This window comes from Myiozetetes cayanensis, unplaced genomic scaffold, assembly GCF_022539395.1.
Source record: "Myiozetetes cayanensis isolate MyiCay16 unplaced genomic scaffold, myiCay2020 scf16, whole genome shotgun sequence".
Taxonomy (NCBI): Eukaryota; Metazoa; Chordata; class Aves; order Passeriformes; family Tyrannidae; genus Myiozetetes; species Myiozetetes cayanensis.
In genome coordinates, this window is record NW_026087270.1 from 13,952,188 (window position 1) to 13,969,722 (window position 17,535).

General features: G+C 41.7%; 2 protein-coding genes across 2 annotated transcripts; one reads left to right on the plus strand and one right to left on the minus strand.

The window, feature by feature from the left end:
• The first annotated feature begins 670 nt into the window (after positions 1-670).
• MPHOSPH6 (M-phase phosphoprotein 6) lies at positions 671-8,516 on the plus strand. The gene is made up of 5 exons (XM_050311697.1): positions 671-827; positions 4,230-4,342; positions 5,916-6,006; positions 7,000-7,097; positions 7,537-8,516. Exons 1-5 carry the CDS (start codon positions 777-779, stop codon positions 7,706-7,708), a joined length of 525 nt encoding a protein of 174 aa, XP_050167654.1. The 5' UTR covers positions 671-776; the 3' UTR covers positions 7,709-8,516.
• Positions 8,517-12,483: 3,967 nt separating this feature from the next.
• On the minus strand, positions 12,484-17,534 carry LOC126638058 (arylamine N-acetyltransferase, pineal gland isozyme NAT-10). Its single transcript, XM_050311689.1, has 2 exons — positions 17,102-17,534; positions 12,484-14,664 (listed from the first exon to the last, which is right to left on the minus strand). Exon 2 carries the CDS (start codon positions 14,657-14,659, stop codon positions 13,787-13,789), a length of 873 nt encoding a protein of 290 aa, XP_050167646.1. The 5' UTR covers positions 14,660-14,664; positions 17,102-17,534; the 3' UTR covers positions 12,484-13,786.
• Position 17,535: the final 1 nt, after the last annotated feature.

Sequence of the window (17,535 nt, forward strand, 5' to 3'; positions counted from 1 at the left end):
TTCTCCCTAGATTGTCTTTTGGAGCACACCAGCTCATTAAAGTTTTGAACACTGAACCCTCCTCTTATTGCTTTATCGCCCAGTTTATGTGCCAAATGTCAAACTGGGCATCAGAAATCTGATTTATGAAGGTATATAGAGAAATTGTGGTACCCTGCTTGTGACTGGGAGTCAGCTGGCAGTTTCTATCAGGATTTCTCCCTCGGCTCCCAGGGGCCAGTCTGGCAGCCCAAAAGGCAGTGAATTCACAGATCATGATTCAGGGGCTAATGAAGCTTTGAAGCTTTTTAGAATATCTTTGAATGTATGTGCTTTCCAGTTTTAATCGCCTTTGACCATTTTGTGTTGGGGGGGGGGGGTGCGAGGTTTATTGCAAGTCAAAGCCGGGACTGAGTGTAAAAAAATGAAAGCCAAACAAGTCGAGCAGTCTCAATGCAAGACAGATTTTATGTATATACTCTTTTTCCTTCTCTTTGAACTATCAGAAAATCACGGACGAAGCCATAAACTGGCAGCACCACAAGCGTGGACAAGACATCTCGGGTTTTCCCTCCTAATTCACACCGAGGCGGATCCACGCCCCGGGCACACCCCCAGGGTGTCCCTCACCCCCACAGCCACAAAGGTGTTAGTTTCGCGGCCGGTTTCGCCTCGCCCGTGCCGTGGGCAGGCCCCGCTCCCCCGGCCGGAGGTGGAGCCTCCCCGCGCCGCCCCCGCCCCTGGCGCGGCCTGGGCGCTACGCGAGCGCGGGGATCGGCCGCGGCCTGCGGGCCGCCATGGCCGCCGAGGTGAAATCCAAGCTGTCCAAGAACCTGCTGCGCATGAAGGTGAGGGGGGAAGCGGGGAAGGCTTCACCCTGAGCCCCGCGCGGGGGTGAGGGGGGTCTGGGAGCGGCGGGCCCGGGGAGGGGGGGGGTGTCCCCCGGGCGAACCGCGCTGGTTTGGGGCATTTCCCGTGCCCAGCCCGCTGTGCCTTCCACGTTTGAAATCCAGTTTATCGATGGTGACCGGCCCAGGATTCTGGGCTGCTCCCCCCCCACCTCCAGCTCCCCCAGCAAGAAATCGCTGCTTTGAACGGGGTCCCGGGGGTTTCTGAACTGCGGGGCTCGGACCGGCTTCGTGATTCCAGCCAAAGTGCCTCTTCGAGAGCCACCTCCAGGGCACCTTTTGAGAGGGCCTTTCTTCCACCTGGCTCCTCTGGGTTGCTTTTTGTAAATATAAGTTATAAGACTTCCCCCCCACACACACACACACGTTGAAATTAAAGCATTAATGCTGCTTGCTTTACTTGGGAGTGGGGCCTTTAATACAGGGCGGGGCAAGTTTCTTTTCTCATTGTATCCATTTTTTTCTCAGTGTTTCCATTGCTAATGAAATCCCCAGCCTGAGTGGCAGCGTTAACCTCCTTTCCCAGTTTATAAATGTCAAGGATCTTGGTAACATCCTGGCGTGCCTGTTCCTCTTGGAATTGTGAATCTCGTGTCACCAGTGTGAAATTGGTCTCTGCTCACTGGCTAATAGATTCTGCTTCACACAGTGTACTACAGCTCCTAATTCAGTAGAGTACATTCCCCTCTGATTGATAGTTCTGTATTGCTGGAAAACAACCAGTAATAGTGGAGTTCCCATTATTTTTTTTTTTAAATGATAATATTCTTTCAATTTTTATGACTGAATATGATGGGGCCTTTGTGGCTTCTTGCTTGTGGTGTTTTATTTAACCGTTTTTTCCCCACATATATATATGGGGCTATATTTCACATTCTGGCTGAAAAGAGTTTGGTTGACATCAGTTAAATTTTTACCCTGAATTGTACTCTGCTGCAGTGAAATGATGGGATATTTACCCCAATTAATAGATGGTGCTAATGAAAGACTAAAACTTGTATGCAGAGGGGATGGAACACATCTTACCTACTCTCAGAAGGGAGTAGTTGTTGAGCTGAGTGTCACACTACTGGCTCTTATAACCTGGATTGCAGCATCATTATTTTTTCCTATTTTTATATAGTACTCTCTTGAAAAATAAAATTTTTACTCCTGTTGCTTGCCAGTTTATTAACCCCCTGGAGATTTCAAAAGCAGGTTTTCGGACTTTCTTCCAGGGAAGGCCGTGAAGAACCAGCCTGTGACATTTGCAGGTTTACAGTCCGGGCAGGAGTAACCAGCTTTGAAGACACGAGTGGGTTTTGAAAAGGTCATACACAGACCTTGCATTTAGAACTTCCCTCCTGCATATCTTCTTGTTTACAAATGTTTTAATTAAGCCTTTAGCAGCTGCCTCTGCAGACACTGCTAGGAGGGGTGAAGTGGCACCCAGAGGTGACATGGTCAGTGGCAGTGTTGTGAGGACCATTTACAGTAAATATTGGGCCACCACATAAGGATGGCTCACACTTTTACATCTTAAACCATTTTATCCAGGTCCCATTGCTTGGGGAAACTAATCCAACCAGCCACTCAGTTACTTTCTGTCTAGCCCAATGAGTATATATTTAATTCATCTCTGTGTGTTTACATTTTAGATAAACATGACCACATACATTTTAACTAGTTACTCCTGTAGTAATCTTTAGGGACATAATCTTTAAAATGTAATGTGAAATGATTATTTAATTGGGTGCTTGTAGCAGATATTTCTCCTGTTGAGATTTCTGACTGGCTAACCAATTTCCTTGAGCAATGTGGTTTTCCACATGATAGATTCACTTATTTTCCTCAAGAAGATACTGTAATTTTAATTGGAAAGCTCTGACATATTTTGAATCGACTCAGAAAACAGAAGTCAATTTTTCTTTCATTAAAGATCTTGTACAGCGGATCCAAATAGAAATATAAATGCAAAATGAGACAGTAGCTCTATTGGCTTTTGCCTCAGAGTTTGGTTTGGTTAGCTTGGGCATTTTGTAAGGACTGAAAAGATGTGTGGGGTTTATTAAATACATATATTACACATCTGTGTTACCAATATATTTTAAATAAACTCAGCAATGCAGGGTTTTGTGGGAGGAAGGTGTTTCGTGATGCCTTCTGGGGCTAGACTGTACTTGTAGACTTGCCTCTATCTGAGAATTACATTCCTATAAATGTATGCCTGTGACAGGTAGCGCTACTCAGACGTTTTCTGTACATCCTAAGGGAAGTCACAACCTCCTAGGTGGGATGTGAGAGTACAGGGATTATTTCTGGAACATTGTGAAGAGTTCTGGTTTTTTCCAGCTTGTTTCTTTAACGTTGTCACTCAGTTCAGGCACCTGGCTTGAGACAAATGGAAATTACAGTGATGTTTCACAGACCTGAGGTCTGTATTTCTGTGCTCTCAGCAGTTTTTCATAGGCTGTGACAGATGTCTTCTTCTACTCCCAGCTGTTGAGAGGTTACTGTCCCTACTTGCCTGTTCCCATCCCCTGACAGAGGTTATCACTGAGGAAGGGATTGAGAGGAATGTCCTTGTATTAGGCAAAAATAGCAGTCTTGCCCTGAACTTAATTATTGGTCTCAACTATTTTGGCAGACAGGTGCTTATATATCAAGTGGTGCTTTGGTCTCAACTATTTTGGCAGACAGGTGCTTATATATCAAGTGGTGCTTTGGTGGGTCATCAGGGAGAAGTGAGGAGCTGGTAACATCTTCCTTTAGCACAGACTTTATTCCATAGTCTGGTTTCAAAGTCTCAGTTTTTTTCCACTTCCAAAGGCAGGTTTGTGCCTTCAGAGCTACAAATGCAATCCAGTTCATTAAATTAAATCTGAGAAAAGAAGAGGCTGGTTGAAAGTATGGGTGTTTCAAAAAAAGGACAGCCTGGTTATGATCTGCCTCTAGCTCTGAGTTGTGTGGGTGGAGTTGGTTTCTGATCTGCAGCAATAACTTCAACACCATTACGTTCTCTTTGGCCTTTGTTGAAAGATTAGAAAAACATTAGCAAAGTTACAGAGTTGTGACAAATCAAATCCATCAAAACTAACCAGGAAAGATGTTTCTTTATCTGGAAGTGCAGATGTGACTGACTGTTGACTTGCTGTGATCAGCAGCTGTTTAATTTTCCATGGCCTGTTTGCCCAGACTCAGACCAAACTCAGAGAAAAATTAAAAAAAGCATTTACTTTTTATCAACTGCTAAATATTATGTAATGGCTAGTTGCCATCATAAAATTATTGCATGTTCAGAACATACTCACGATGAAAAAAACTGAAACTGTGTGTTTATGTGTCTTTTTTTTTTTTTTGTAGTTCATGCAAAGGGGTTTGGATTCACAAACTAAAAAACAACTAGAAGAGGAAGAAAAGAAGATAATTAGTGAAGAACACTGGTATCTTGATGTACCAGATCTAAAGGAAAAAGAGTAAGCTGTAACCTTTTGTACTTCTTATCATCATAGGATTGTTTTGAAATGGAAATAGTATATTTGTATTTTTTTCTATAAAATAGATATTATTAATGAACAATTAACAGAAGCAAAAACTGTAACAGACTGGCATTACAACTTTATTACTTTCAGGGCTGTTCTCAAGGTTGCCTATTGTAGTTTGACCTACTTTCAATTCTTATGTGTGGTGTTTTCTTTCACTCAAACATTGTTCTAGATGCAAACAATTAGTTTCTTTCAGTCAGGGACCTATTCATTCATTGCTGCTTTTTCCCTTCATTTGAAAAAAAAAAAGAAGTTTGAAACTTTGTGTTTGTAAATTCAGCTCCAGTCACACGGTTTAAGTTCATTCAGGACAGTTCTGTCTCCTTGTGTCCAGCTCACTTCAAATCCTGTTTTTGAAATAGGAGAGAGAATGGCAAAAATAAAGGAAGGCTTAGCTAACAAGGAAGAAAATGTCCTGCTCTTTAGAAACGTGCTTCAAATAGCAGGAAAACCACTTTTAAAACTGCTTGGGTCTCATCCTTTCACAAGTGTAAAAAAAATTCCATTGAGGGAGAACATACACAATTTTGAAAAAGCTGGGGCCCAAGGAATTAACTGTAGTTGAATGAGGTCATTGATAAACCCTTTTCCATTGCTCTTGGTGGATGTGACAAAAAGGTATTTGAGCTTCAGTTGCAGCAAGGAAGGTTCAAGCTGGACATTGGGGGAATTTTTCTAACAATAAGGCTATTGAAGCTCTGGAATAGATTGCCTGAGGAGACACTGGATTCTTCATCACTGGAAGTCCTTTGAGGACAGGTTAGGTGGACCTCTGCTGTTCATGGTACATGTCTAACTGATACTGCCTTGAGGCAGGAGAATGAGCTTCATCTCTTCAGCCCAACTTCCTGTGATCCTGAGAGTTTGTTTGACATGGGAGATGAAGAGGATGAGGGAACAAGTACATACGTGTGTGAGGAAAAGAAGGAGGGAACAATTCAGGGAAATACTTTTATCTGACACGTGTATTATGAACACCTCAGGGTCATGTTTCTTTTCTCACTCCATGCTCATTAGAGGAGGAAAAAAAGGAGGGAGAAGGGGGAAATCTGTCCCTGCTGAACAGAGAATGACAGTGTTTTATGTCCTGACAGACTCAAACTAATGCCAGGTCTAACGGCACAATGAAAAATTAATTAGAAGCTTTTGCTGGTATAGTAATGCCACCTGGAGAGTGATATTTATGTGGTATTTTTATTCTGGGAAAAGTATTAATGTAGGTGGAATCGTACCAGCAGAGAGTGTTTTTTGTCAGAAGAGTTAATTTTGCATGTGGAACTGGCACAGCCCTACTGGCAAAAAGGATTCCTTTGCACTCCAAGCTCCTTGTGCTGAAAGATTTATCAGAGCAATTAAGCTTCAGAAAGTGGTGGATGGTATAAAATACCCTGTGGTTTTGTTTATTTGGGGGGGGGGGAGGCAGCAAAGGCTTTTTGCATTTGTTTAATTTGATTATTTTGAAGTGCACCATTTGACCAGTTGCTGGGTTTGGGGTTTCGTGCAGGAGCTGTATAATAGAAGAGAGAAGCTTTGTGCGGTGTGAGGATCTGGTTTATGGCAGAATGTCCTTCAAAGGATTCAATCCAGAAGTCGAGGTACTGTTTAAATGCCCTGGTTTGAGGTGGTCTCACATTAGGATTGAAGCCCTTGGGGGTGGGGATTTGGGTGTTCACACTGCATCCTGTTTGGCTTTCGCAGCACCTTCCGTAAATCCTCTCATGTGCAGGAACTCCATGATTCAGCCCAAAATGTTGGATCAATGCAGCATCTGGTGAATAGAAGCTTTTTATCTCCCTGTGTTGGTAGTCAGTAATTGCATGACTCCTGCAGATTTTCTCTCCCAGAAGTGAGGAATCCATCCCACATGCTACTCACCAAAACAAAAGCTCACTTTTCCTCCTGACATTTAATGCAGAGTCCAATCTACAAACACTCTGCCCTATTTATTCAACGTTTGCTTGTGTAAGGTCTTAGAGTTCCCAAGTAAAAGTGCTGGGAAACAGAGTCTTTAATTTCTTTCTGGCGTGATTCGTGCTGATAGAACTACACAGGGACAGTAATAAAAAGGTTACCACTGAACTGAAGCAAGAGAATGAAGGTGCAAAGACTAAAAGGTTTGCAGAAGGCTATGCAAGATGATTTACTAGGGGATTCTTTTAGTTATTTTGAACTTGCTGTCCCTGTGACTCAGCATCTGATTGCTTCATGGCTTTAAGTGTGAATCCTTGCAGGTATTTTTCCCCTCTTAACAAAACTATTTTAAGGACTATGTGGTAACTTCACAATGGGAAATTAATTATGATATAATTCTCTGGTCTCCTGAAGATGTTTGGAGTGCCCCTTAGGATGTTTGAGTACTACAAGACACTGAAAACACTCTCTCTGTGTTGCCTCTTTTCCCAAAGGCAAACTCGAAGCTCAGTTTCTTCATCAGTTTTCGTAACAATATGCTCAAACCTGGCCAGGCACAGCAAATAATTATTAAATTTCGTTCTTAGCTTTTATGTGCTTCTCCCACCTGTGAATTTCAGCACAGTTGCCGTTGTGACATGGTTACATATTTAAGCTATTTCTTACCTCATTTTCAGAAGTTAATGATCCAAATGAACTCCAAGTGCAAGGAAGAAGAAATTGAAGAGGATGATAAAATGGAGGCTGATGTGTCAGATGAAGAAATGGCCAGAAGGTAAGTTATATTTTATGACATAATGAACACTAGCTAGGAATGTGATTTGTTACTGTATTATGTGTGGGGAAATAAAACCCAAAAAAATCCCAAACAAAACAAAACAAAAAAAACCAAACTAGACTGTACAGAACTGATTTTCCAGGAATGCTGGTTTATATTCAGTGGAATCTCCATCACTTCTGGGGATAAAATAACTTCTGCCCTTTGATATCCAGATATTCTATGCTACTTCCCTCCTTGTTACCAATTGCTAACAAATTCAGACTGTCAGAATGAATAATGATCTAATAGGCCATCATGTAATACTTGTGCTTCTCAGGCTTCTAATGACCAGGCTTTTTACACCACTTGAATTGGTGATTAGATTTATGATTTGCTCCATTGAATTCTTTTCCAATTTTAGTAAAAGGTGTAAAATTTTTTATTCTCTTTACAGGTACGAAACATTAGTGGGAACAATAGGGAAGAAATTTTTGAGAAAGAGAGACCAACGTGTACTCAAGGATGATGATGATGATGATGAAGATGGTGAAGTTGATGAAGACAGGAATAGTAACATAATACCTAGGAAAAAAGCTAAGAAAATGTTCTTAAAACCTCAGGATTAATGTAAACTGCACAAGTGGAACCAATAGAAATGTTACCTAATGCCTGCCAAACACGAACTGGAGATTGTTTGGAGATTTTGCTATTTAATGTAAAGGGTGGATTTGTAAACCTGTTCTGTTCTCACTGAAATTTCAGCCATCCACAACAGACATTTTTCGAAGTGGATGTGTCACAGTGGATGTTATACATCCTTTCCTCCCTCAGCAGCTTTTAATGTGTGGGGCACTAATCCCACCAGTCTCTTTTAAATGTTGTGCATAACCACATCAGGTACCTCATGCAATGGAGAGCAATGTTATTTACAATTTAGGATAACATCTGAAAGAACTATTCAAAGTAAAGATGAGCTGTGTCCAATTCAGCAAGGCAGTTCAGTTTCCACTGCTTTCTTTATAATGAAAATGAAAACCTTTACTGTCATCAAATTGAAAAACGTCAGCAGAAACATGGGGTTCTTGTGATTTTTTTTTTTTTAACTGTGCTAAAAATAATATGGGAAAAGAACAGAGAGATAAAATCCACCTTACTGAATTTTATTTTTTATAAAGTTTATTTAAAAATAGAGGATTTTGTAGTGCAACTTTTTTTTATAGAGCAAGCCAAATATTGGGCAACGTTTACGATTTGACATTTGAGCAGATTGTGAGTCTTAGTTTCTGTCTTCCAAAAGAAGTTTGCTAATCTTGCCTCTTTTTCAGCAAAAAAAAATCCAATCTTATAATTATCCAAGTCTTGTCGTAAAAGCATAATAACGGCTTCAGAAACATTCCTGAGAGCTGAATAAAAACTGTGGGGTTTTGTGCCTAATGATTGTGGTTTAGCTTATTTAATGTAAAAAAAAAAATGATGCTTCATACAGTCTGATGTAAGAAGTGATCCTGTTTTGTGCTGGCCACAGATGTCCCAAATACTCGTTGAGTGCAGTGATTTGTTCAGCGTGTGATGAAGCCACCTGAAGTCATAGTAGGAGGAAACATCATGTCCCTTGGTCAGTCAGTGCTCTGGGCCTACTGAAAAATGTCAGTGTGGTCTTGCCTAAAATCATAGCAGTTCTCTGTGAAATACCTTTCAAGATAAAATATTGCTATTACTGCATTTCCTCAGGATGCCTTAAGTTACTCATCCTTAATGGTGACTCTCTGGAGAAAGGAGTGGGTTAAACTGAAGTGAGGAGTGGCCATTCTGTCATGGACACGAGAGGCATTTTTTTCTTCTTTTTTTAGCAGCTCAGTGAAGCAAGACATGAAACTCAATTATTTAAAGAAGGAGACACTGTTTCCTGCTGTATTTTGCATGTGATATATGAACTATAATCTATATATCAGGAGCACCTCATTAGATATTCAAGATGGATCACACATGGCAAGAGAAATATACTTTTAACCTAGTAAGGGGACCTCATGCAGGTGGAAAGGCTGTGATTCATGATCTGAGATAGTTTTTCGGAGCTAATTAAATGCTACTGGTTCAATTACTTAAAACCTGATCATATATTATTGCTAGCTGAAAAGAAGTTAATGATGGCAAGACATTTTTCTTCCCATGCAAGATGTGACCTGAGCTAAGAAATGATTTATTGTTGGTCATCACAAGAAAAACTTGGAATATATCCCATTATTCTTTCGTGCTTATTAGGAGGAAAATGGTTCCTCTCTCTCACTGAGCGCATTTCTTGAATGGAGAGCGAATTTCTGCATGGCTGAGCTGGATAGTTGAGGGGTGAAGTATGTTCTAGTGAACCACCAGCAACCAGGAGATGTCACTGCAATTGCATGGCCTGAGAGGCAGTGGACTGGGGAGGTTTCTGGTCGTGCAACATGAAGGAGTTTTGGGGTTATTTTGACAACGAGAGTGGCTCAGATGAACTCCATGTGAAGTCTGCCTTGGCCAAAGCTCCGTGCAAAGAGCTCTCCTGGATTGCAGTGTCCTGTCCAGTCCAACAGGGGGTGATTTTGAGCAGTTAAAGGCCGTTCTGCCACATGTTGCTCCTTGATTTCATGTCATTTCCCCAGGGACAGCTGGAAAGGTGAGTGGCATGGTGCCTGAATAAGCACTGAGTGAACGCTAAACAGCTTCCTAGAAAATCCATGATTTTGGAATCAGCAGAGGGGGAGGGTAGTTCTGCTGTTTCCTGAACATGCTCAACACCAACTGTGAAGAAATGGTAGATTTCAGTTTATTGTCTTTAAATCTGGGGGCTTTGCTGTTCACATTTAGCTGGTGGCTCAGTGAGCTACTGAAATGCTACAGTAAGACCAGCTACTCATTTTTAGCACAATCTTTTATTCATGGGGAGTTTGTAAAATGTGCCTTTAAATACACCATCCATAGTGCATTATTGTGAGCAAGACAAGACAAGACCATAATCAGCCCTGCATGACTTTTTAAATGTACTTTAGGTACCCAAAGTTACAAGCAGGTGTATATAATGGGATCTTCCAAAATACCCATCTACATTTCCATTTATATAAATACATATATATATATGTATGTGTATTTATTTAAGTCTGACTCTGGCTTCCTACCCAAGGTGGAAACATTCAGCTGCACAAAATCTGTGCTTGAACTACTCTTGATAGAGATGTAAGTGTAGCACTGAAATATTCATAAAAAGAACCTACAATAATTCCAGCTTTCTTGGTGCTGACACAGACTCAAATGCATTTTCATGTGCAAGTTCCTAAGCTGTAGAACTTTCCCACGTGGTCGTGTTTCTAAGTGAAAAGTGACATTAAAAGTTTTGTAAGTAGTGTTTTTATTAAGGAATGTGGCTCCCTGCAAAATGTAGCTGGTGAAGTGTTACCAGACACCAGGAGTGTTTGTGCCTGTGACACCGAGGTACCTGTTGGAGTGAACAGAACAAGGTGTGGGTGTAGTTGGTGCTCACAGTTCAGTGTTAAGTCTGTCTCTTGTCAGGTGAAGTTTGGTCCTTTGGCAGGCTGATGGTCTTTATTTCTGTAATAACTGCTGGGGTTGGAACCATGGAAGTACTGAGCAGTAAAACGTCATCTTTTTTGCTGATCTTTCTCATTTTACTTTTATTCTGCTTAGTATTGGATCTTAAAAAGTCCAGGACCAGAGTCCAACTGAAGTGAGCCATCCTGTGTCCTCCCTTTAGTAATGCATGAGCTGATTAAACTTTGGTTCTTTGGGGAGGGGCAGGATGTTCAGTGGTGCTATGGAGTTTGAACCGTGTTTCTTCTGCCCTGTGTCTTGTTTTCTAATCAGATACTCCATTATGCAATGCTACAATGGCTGTCATTGCCACTGGGCATTGCGTGTGTGTGTAATGGGCAGCTGGGCTGGGATTCTGGGACTTAATCCAGAATTCAGACTTAAAAAAGAAATTGTCTTGTCTTTCTCTTAATTGGAATACCATACTTTTAAATTGTATTTGGAATTAGACAAGTCTAGGGGCACGGGGGACGTTTCTAAGCATTTGTTTTGCTTCATTTCAACAACAGTCCACAACTAAAACTGCAAAATCGTTTAGGCTCTTATTAAACCCTTCTCAGAGAGTGTTAATAAAGCAAAGTGGTGGTGAAGGATGTAACACATCCCACAGTTCCTTCCGCATGTGAATGCGAGTTTCTGTGAGAGCTGATGTTTTAATGACTTGGGTGTTTCCTTTCTTTTCAGACTGGGACAACATCAGCTTGTACAATTATGCCTTGCTGAGGGAACCCCAGCATGAGGCCTCCGGGTTTGTTTGGTTTGTTTGGTTTTGTTTGGTTTCACGCCATCCTCATCTCAAACCTCTGAGGCACTTTGGGATGGCATTCACTACCTCAATAACCTGCTTTCCTCAGCTTTTGGGGAGCTTTGGTTAAACTGTGAAACTGTTTCTTAGCTCTGTGTGTTGGCATTTATTTGTGTGATTTGATGTTGCACGGTGAGGGCCTGGTTATAATTGTCACACTGAGAGGAGAAATCCCACTCAGAGTGGTTATGGACAGATGGAGTCAAGGAGAGGGTTGAGGCTTCAGTCACCACAGAGTTATCACAACCCAAGCAATTATCTGAGAGCAACAGCAGGAACACCTCTAGAGAAGCTGGGAGGCAAAATAACCACTCTGTTAATGACTGTTCTCGAGAGGGAGCAGCACCAGAAAACAGCTGTAGTTCACTGAGTACAGAAATATGGTTTGGTTACCTGGGTGAGTGCAGATGGGAATTTCCATCAGTTAGAATGGAGGTGTGGTGAGTGTTGTGAAGCTTGTCATGTTCCCTGAGGTCTCAGGGAACACCTTGTGATTATCAATCATTTAGAAAAGGGTAACCCCCCTTAATGGGACCTTAATATAAGAGAATAATATGAATACAAATTACCCAACAAATCCCATGGTAGAAAAGCTGTGTTCTCCTCTCAGTTAAGATCTCCATGTCCCCTATCACCTCTTGCCTGGCCCTCAGTTCCTTGTCCCTGTGCAATGACGAGTGCACCCAGGCCATCAGCAGCCACCACAGCCATAAAGGATTGGAACAGTCTGCCCAGGGAAGTGGTGGAGTCACCATCCCTGGAAGAGTTCAAAAAACACGTGGATGTGGCACTTGAGGTCGGGGTTTAATGGTGAACCTGGTGCTGGGTTTGAGGGTTGGACTTGAGGATCATAAAAGTCTTTTCCAACCTTAATGATTCTAGGAAGTTTGAGGTGGGAAGGGTTGCAGGTCGGTATCAGGAGTGAACAGACCCCACTGAGCAGGTGGTGTGTGCAGGAGTCATGCAGCTGGGGGCAGCTGCACTTAAAACAACTCTTAATTGTTTTATTTTCCTTTTATTTATTTTCAGGTATACACTTACAGCATTTGTGAGATTAATGATCAGGTGATGTCTTTGAGCAAAAATACACTATCAGTGGGAGGAATCAATGTTTGACCAATACTCAGGCTTATCACATACTGGGGAGAAAAAGTGTTTTTCACTGCTTCTGCTACTTTTTTTATGCATTTAAGAATGTTTCTCCTTTCTTAGTGGTTTCCTTGGTTGGGCTTTTTGCAGAGAAGCATGGTAGGAGGAACAACATTTTTTAAGAAATGGGGAAACGTGGTTGCAAAATAATTCAAAAGAAAAAGTTTCTTTTAGATTTGGCTGGCTCCTTGTTTTGTTTTCACTTAAATACCAATGAGCAAACTCCCTTGTGACATTAAAGCTCCCATGCTAAGCAGTTCACATGCAGGACAGCTATATGGACTCTCATGTTTGCCATACACAGAGAGGAAAGAACTAAGGATATAGTGGGCTTAGCTTCATTGTTCTACCTTTGATATACAAATAAAATGCAATGCTGAAAATACAACATTTCTGCCCCTTTTGGGACAAAAGTAAATCTAAGCCAGCTGTGATGTTTAATCACCATTTATAGGATGATTACTTATCAGAAGCAAAGATTATAGTTATCTCCTTGGAGCCCATCAGCCACAATAACACTGCCATACAGAGAATTTTCATCACCAAAAAAATCTGTACATAACCAAAAATTACTTTTTGGTAGTTTAGCTTACTGTGGTAATGCCCATAAGGATGCACATGATGCTAATTTTCGTTTTGTACTATGTTTTGTCTAAGGATGATGGCAAAAGAATTATGCCTCCCAATGCTCCTTTCAAAGATGACAGAGAAATGACACAGGTGGTAAGTGGTTGGGTCTTATGAAAAATGAAGTTTTAAATGTGTACTTCATTGTCTAAATGTTCACAGATGACTTGTCTCCCTATAATAACCACAGAAAATGTGTTGGCAGCATATCACAATTAATAATCCATACCCCTATTTGTGTGCCACAGGCAGTCCAATATTCTCCAGACATATTTCTTACCCAAGCTTATAACCAGATTCAAATCAGATCCTACGTTTGTGCCAAAAATTGAGTGGCAGTCATCTCACAGCAAATAATTTTATCTGATTGACTCGAGAGTCTTAAATTCCTAGTTTTTCCCAAAGTAGAATTCACTTTAATCCCATATTAACATATTTGTCTTTCAGTCACCTGCAAATGAATCCCATAACCTTGCAGAAGGGATTGCACAGATGGTGGAAGGTACTGTACATACGTATTGTTGTAGGTTTTCCTGATCATCTAGATTGTGTAAGATCCTTTAACGTTAATTGGGATGAGTTTTCTATCTAGGGTGATGTTGAATTTCTCTTTGAGAGTTTTTTCCACCTCTTCATCTTCAAGAGTTACAAACTCCACCAGATCCATGTTTTCCTTGTAGTTGTACGTGGTCTCAGTGAACGTCCACCCAATTAGTGCTTGGAAACCGTCGGTGGTCTGGAGGGTGCAGATGGACTTCTTTGTAAAGAGGGAATCTGGAGAGGTCTGGAGGTACGTGCACTGGAAACGGAAATCTTCCACTGTCCGTGGCTCAAGGCTGAACATATAAACCTTCCGACACTCTTTTTTCTCCAGCAGGTCCGAGTTAGAGAAGCTCTGGTTGGGGATGTACTGTTTCCGTCTCATTTTCTCCAGGTACCAGATGGCGTTTCTCTCCGTGAAGCGGAAGACGCCGGGAGCCTGGGGCTGGTCTTTGCCCGACACGAGCTCCATGGGTTGCCACATCTGATAGGATACACCGAAGCCTCCGTCAACAATGTAGGCTTTGCCATCGATGACCACCTTTACCAGGAGGTGGGTCATGATGGTGGCGTATGCGTTTTGGTGTGGGTTGAACACATATGCTCCCAGGAAGCTGGTGTCGTAGCCCAGGCTCTTGAGGACCCAGCCCAGCAGCTGGTTGTTTTCCATGCACCAGCCCCCCCGCTTCCTCTGCACGATTTTGTTGTAAACATGCTCCAGTTCCAGAGTAATTTTCTCCCCGCAGTGGATGCTGAGGTTTTCGAAGGGAACGGCACGGATGTGGTGCTGGAATATATCGGTTAGGGTTTCCAAATCTTGTTTTTCAAGGGAGCCTTTGTAGCCAGTTCTTGCAAAATACTCTTCAAGATTCATGTCACCTGTAAAGGAAGGAAGTGCATTTTGGTTTGGTTTCTTTACGTCAGTGATTTATGATGCTGTGAAAAACTGCCCTGGCTCTGCCAGCAAAGATGCTTTAATCTACTGAACCTCATCAGAGCAGCTCTTAACGGTACCAAGCATTCATACATATCAAATGGCTCCCCAGGCAAAGAGCAGTGCATGTGAGAGTTTGCTTTTGTCTTAGAGGCATCCCTATAGCAAACAGCTGATGCCTTTTCAGCTTCATGTGTGGTGCCTGTGAAAGGGGGATTTGCTGTATTTGCATTGTAACAGTGGGGTTAAGAAGAAATAAAAGATCGTGCTAGGGAGTATGTACAAGGGTTCATGAAAAATGGTCTAAATTCTTCTGTCCAGTGCAAGGGGGGTCAGTGGGGGAAGCAGTGTCGTCTGCCAGTTGGAGGGAGGGTAATTTGAGCCAGGATCCACATGATTTTTACATGAGTCTGCCACTGACTGACGTGACAGAGAATTGCTTGGTCAGTACACGTCGCAGTTGATACTCCTGCACATTTTGTAAAGTGTCAAGTTTTATTCAGATAATTTTAACTGGAAAAACTCTGACCTTTGAAAGAGTCACAGACCACTGAGTCTTGTGTCTGCTCTGAGTGTTGCAGAAACTCATTTTGGCGTTGGAATAATGAATCCTGATGGAGGTGAGTGACCCCAGAGACAAAGAGCACATTTGCCCTGCATCTCACAGGGTGCCCTGAAAATGGACATGGGCTGTTTTACACCTCTCTAGGCCATTCTCAAAGCTCACTTTTCCAGAGAAGGTGTGACTGAGAATTACCCAAGCCTCACACAGTGCAGCCTCAGCCTGGCCTGACTCCAGCAGTGCCCATCTCCTGGCCTGCCTTGGTAGGACTCCTCATGAACAAGATTTCTGGATGAGGAACTACTCAGCTTCATTTCTGCCTTCTAATACCATGAAAAGCCACTCACAGTCATCTGGCTTTTGCAATGGCCCATCACAAGCTCTGGCCACTGCCACGAGCTGGATCCTTGGTAGGTATCCAGTAGATGCTGTCTGTAAAATACACTGTAGATCATCTGCTTGGGTCTGGAGCTGGGCACAAAACGTTTTGAAGGCTTGAGCCTTTGCAAAGAGAGCACTGAGCATTTCAGCAGTTCAGAGCTAGCGCAAAACTTTAGCCTCTTGCCAACACACAAAGCCACTTGGAGATCTTTTGTGCATACACAGTAAGCAGAGGCTTAGACACGTCTTAGTGACTCAGGAGGACTATTGTATTCAGGTGAATTCAGTGGTGAGCTGCTGAATGTTTACTGCAAACTAGAATTTCTCAGGATGACTCCAAGTGGCAGATTCGTGCTGTGCACGTACCTGGCATAGAGGCAGCTGTCCAAAGTGCACGGAGAGCACCATCAAAAACTACATGTTACCTGCTGCAGAAAGGAATTTCTGCAGTGATATCTCAGTGTATTGTTGGAGGATAGTCTCAGTGTAGTGTTTGTTAAGTGTAACATAAGATTCAGGGCACTTTTGGTTTGCAGAAACCAGGTGTATCTGATCCTACTCTGATTGTGAATGCTAAACAGATCACATCTGCATAAAGCTGGTTCTGGAGTTTATATTATTTGTAATTTCTCTCTGCAGCTCCACAATGTGATTGATCAGCATTAGAGCCGGAGTGTAGGAGATGAAAGCTGCTGTTCTTTTGAATTTTGAGCAGGTCAAATGAAAGGCAGGTATGGAAAAGGTACCTGCCAAAGGTACCTGCCAAAATGTACCCCCCAAATGTGGCTATGATTTATGCAGAGAAAAACATCAGCAGAAGAACTTTAAAGAGCTGTTTCTGAATGTGCAAATGAAGGTGCTCATGCAAAAATATTCCTTACCAGGACTATACACACTATCAGCAATGCCACTGTTAAAAACATGTTATTTGTCTTCCTCTATCTTAATACCTCAAGCACATGGATTTTCTGGGTTATATAACCCATAGTTTGTAATTTTTTTCTTAAGTAGTTTTTATTCCCATAAAGCAGAATCTATTGATTATTAGATTGCACTTTTGCTTCCTTTGCACTTGCAATACTATTAAATAAATTTAAAAATCTAAAAGCGTGACTTCCATCCAGAGGTTGCAGTTCTAAATTTGTATCTAGTATTTATATCTAGTATTGTATCTAAACAAAAGAATCTCTGTCTCATAGTCAATTGAACCCTCTCCTGAAGAGTGAAAGGTAGAAGAATTGAAATTGCATGTCACTTTTTTTGCCCTCTTTAGGAGCTCCTGTTTAGCAGGTGCTATTTTAGCTCTATATCCACACATATTTAGAACATGTTTCCTAGAGAATATTGCTTACGTTATTGCCCGTGACCTCTACCATCAAAAGGAAAGCAGGGGTTTTGTTGCTTTGTTTGGAGGGATTTTTAAGAAAATAAAAACTTACCTCTTAAGAGATCCTTTGTTATTTATTGAGGTATTCAGTTTCTGGGTGGTTTATTCCAGTCGGTGAAGCCAGGAGTGGGTACAGATTGTGAGGGTTGTCTTTCTAAGCTCTGCTGGCCCTTGCTCCTGAATCTTAAATTCCAAGAAAGGGCAGAGTCCACCCAAAATGAAGGCACATTTTTGGACTTCACTGATCCATGAGCAAATTAAACTTTGTTTCTTCTCTATTAGTAGATGTTTATGCCTTCCCCTGGTTAAGACCAGAATGAACTTGTTTTCCACGTAAAATAATTACACTAGGCAGTTACAAATGGCTTTGTAACTTTTTTAAATTAAATGATGGTCGCTTGTATGGTATGTATGGCTTGTAACCATAATTTTAACCATATTAACCAAATTAACCGTAATTTACGGCTTGTAAATTATCATAGAATC

Coding starts and splice junctions, on each gene's coding strand:
- LOC126638058 (XM_050311689.1), bottom strand. CDS start 14,659: ATGAATCTTGAAGAGTATTTTGCAAGAACTGGCTACAAAGGCTCCCTT.
- MPHOSPH6 (XM_050311697.1), top strand. CDS start 777: ATGGCCGCCGAGGTGAAATCCAAGCTGTCCAAGAACCTGCTGCGCATG. Junction 828..4,229: donor AGAACCTGCTGCGCATGAAG/GTGAGGGGGGAA, acceptor TTTTTTTTGTAG/TTCATGCAAAGGGGTTTGGA. Junction 7,098..7,536: donor GATGAAGAAATGGCCAGAAG/GTAAGTTATATT, acceptor TTCTCTTTACAG/GTACGAAACATTAGTGGGAA.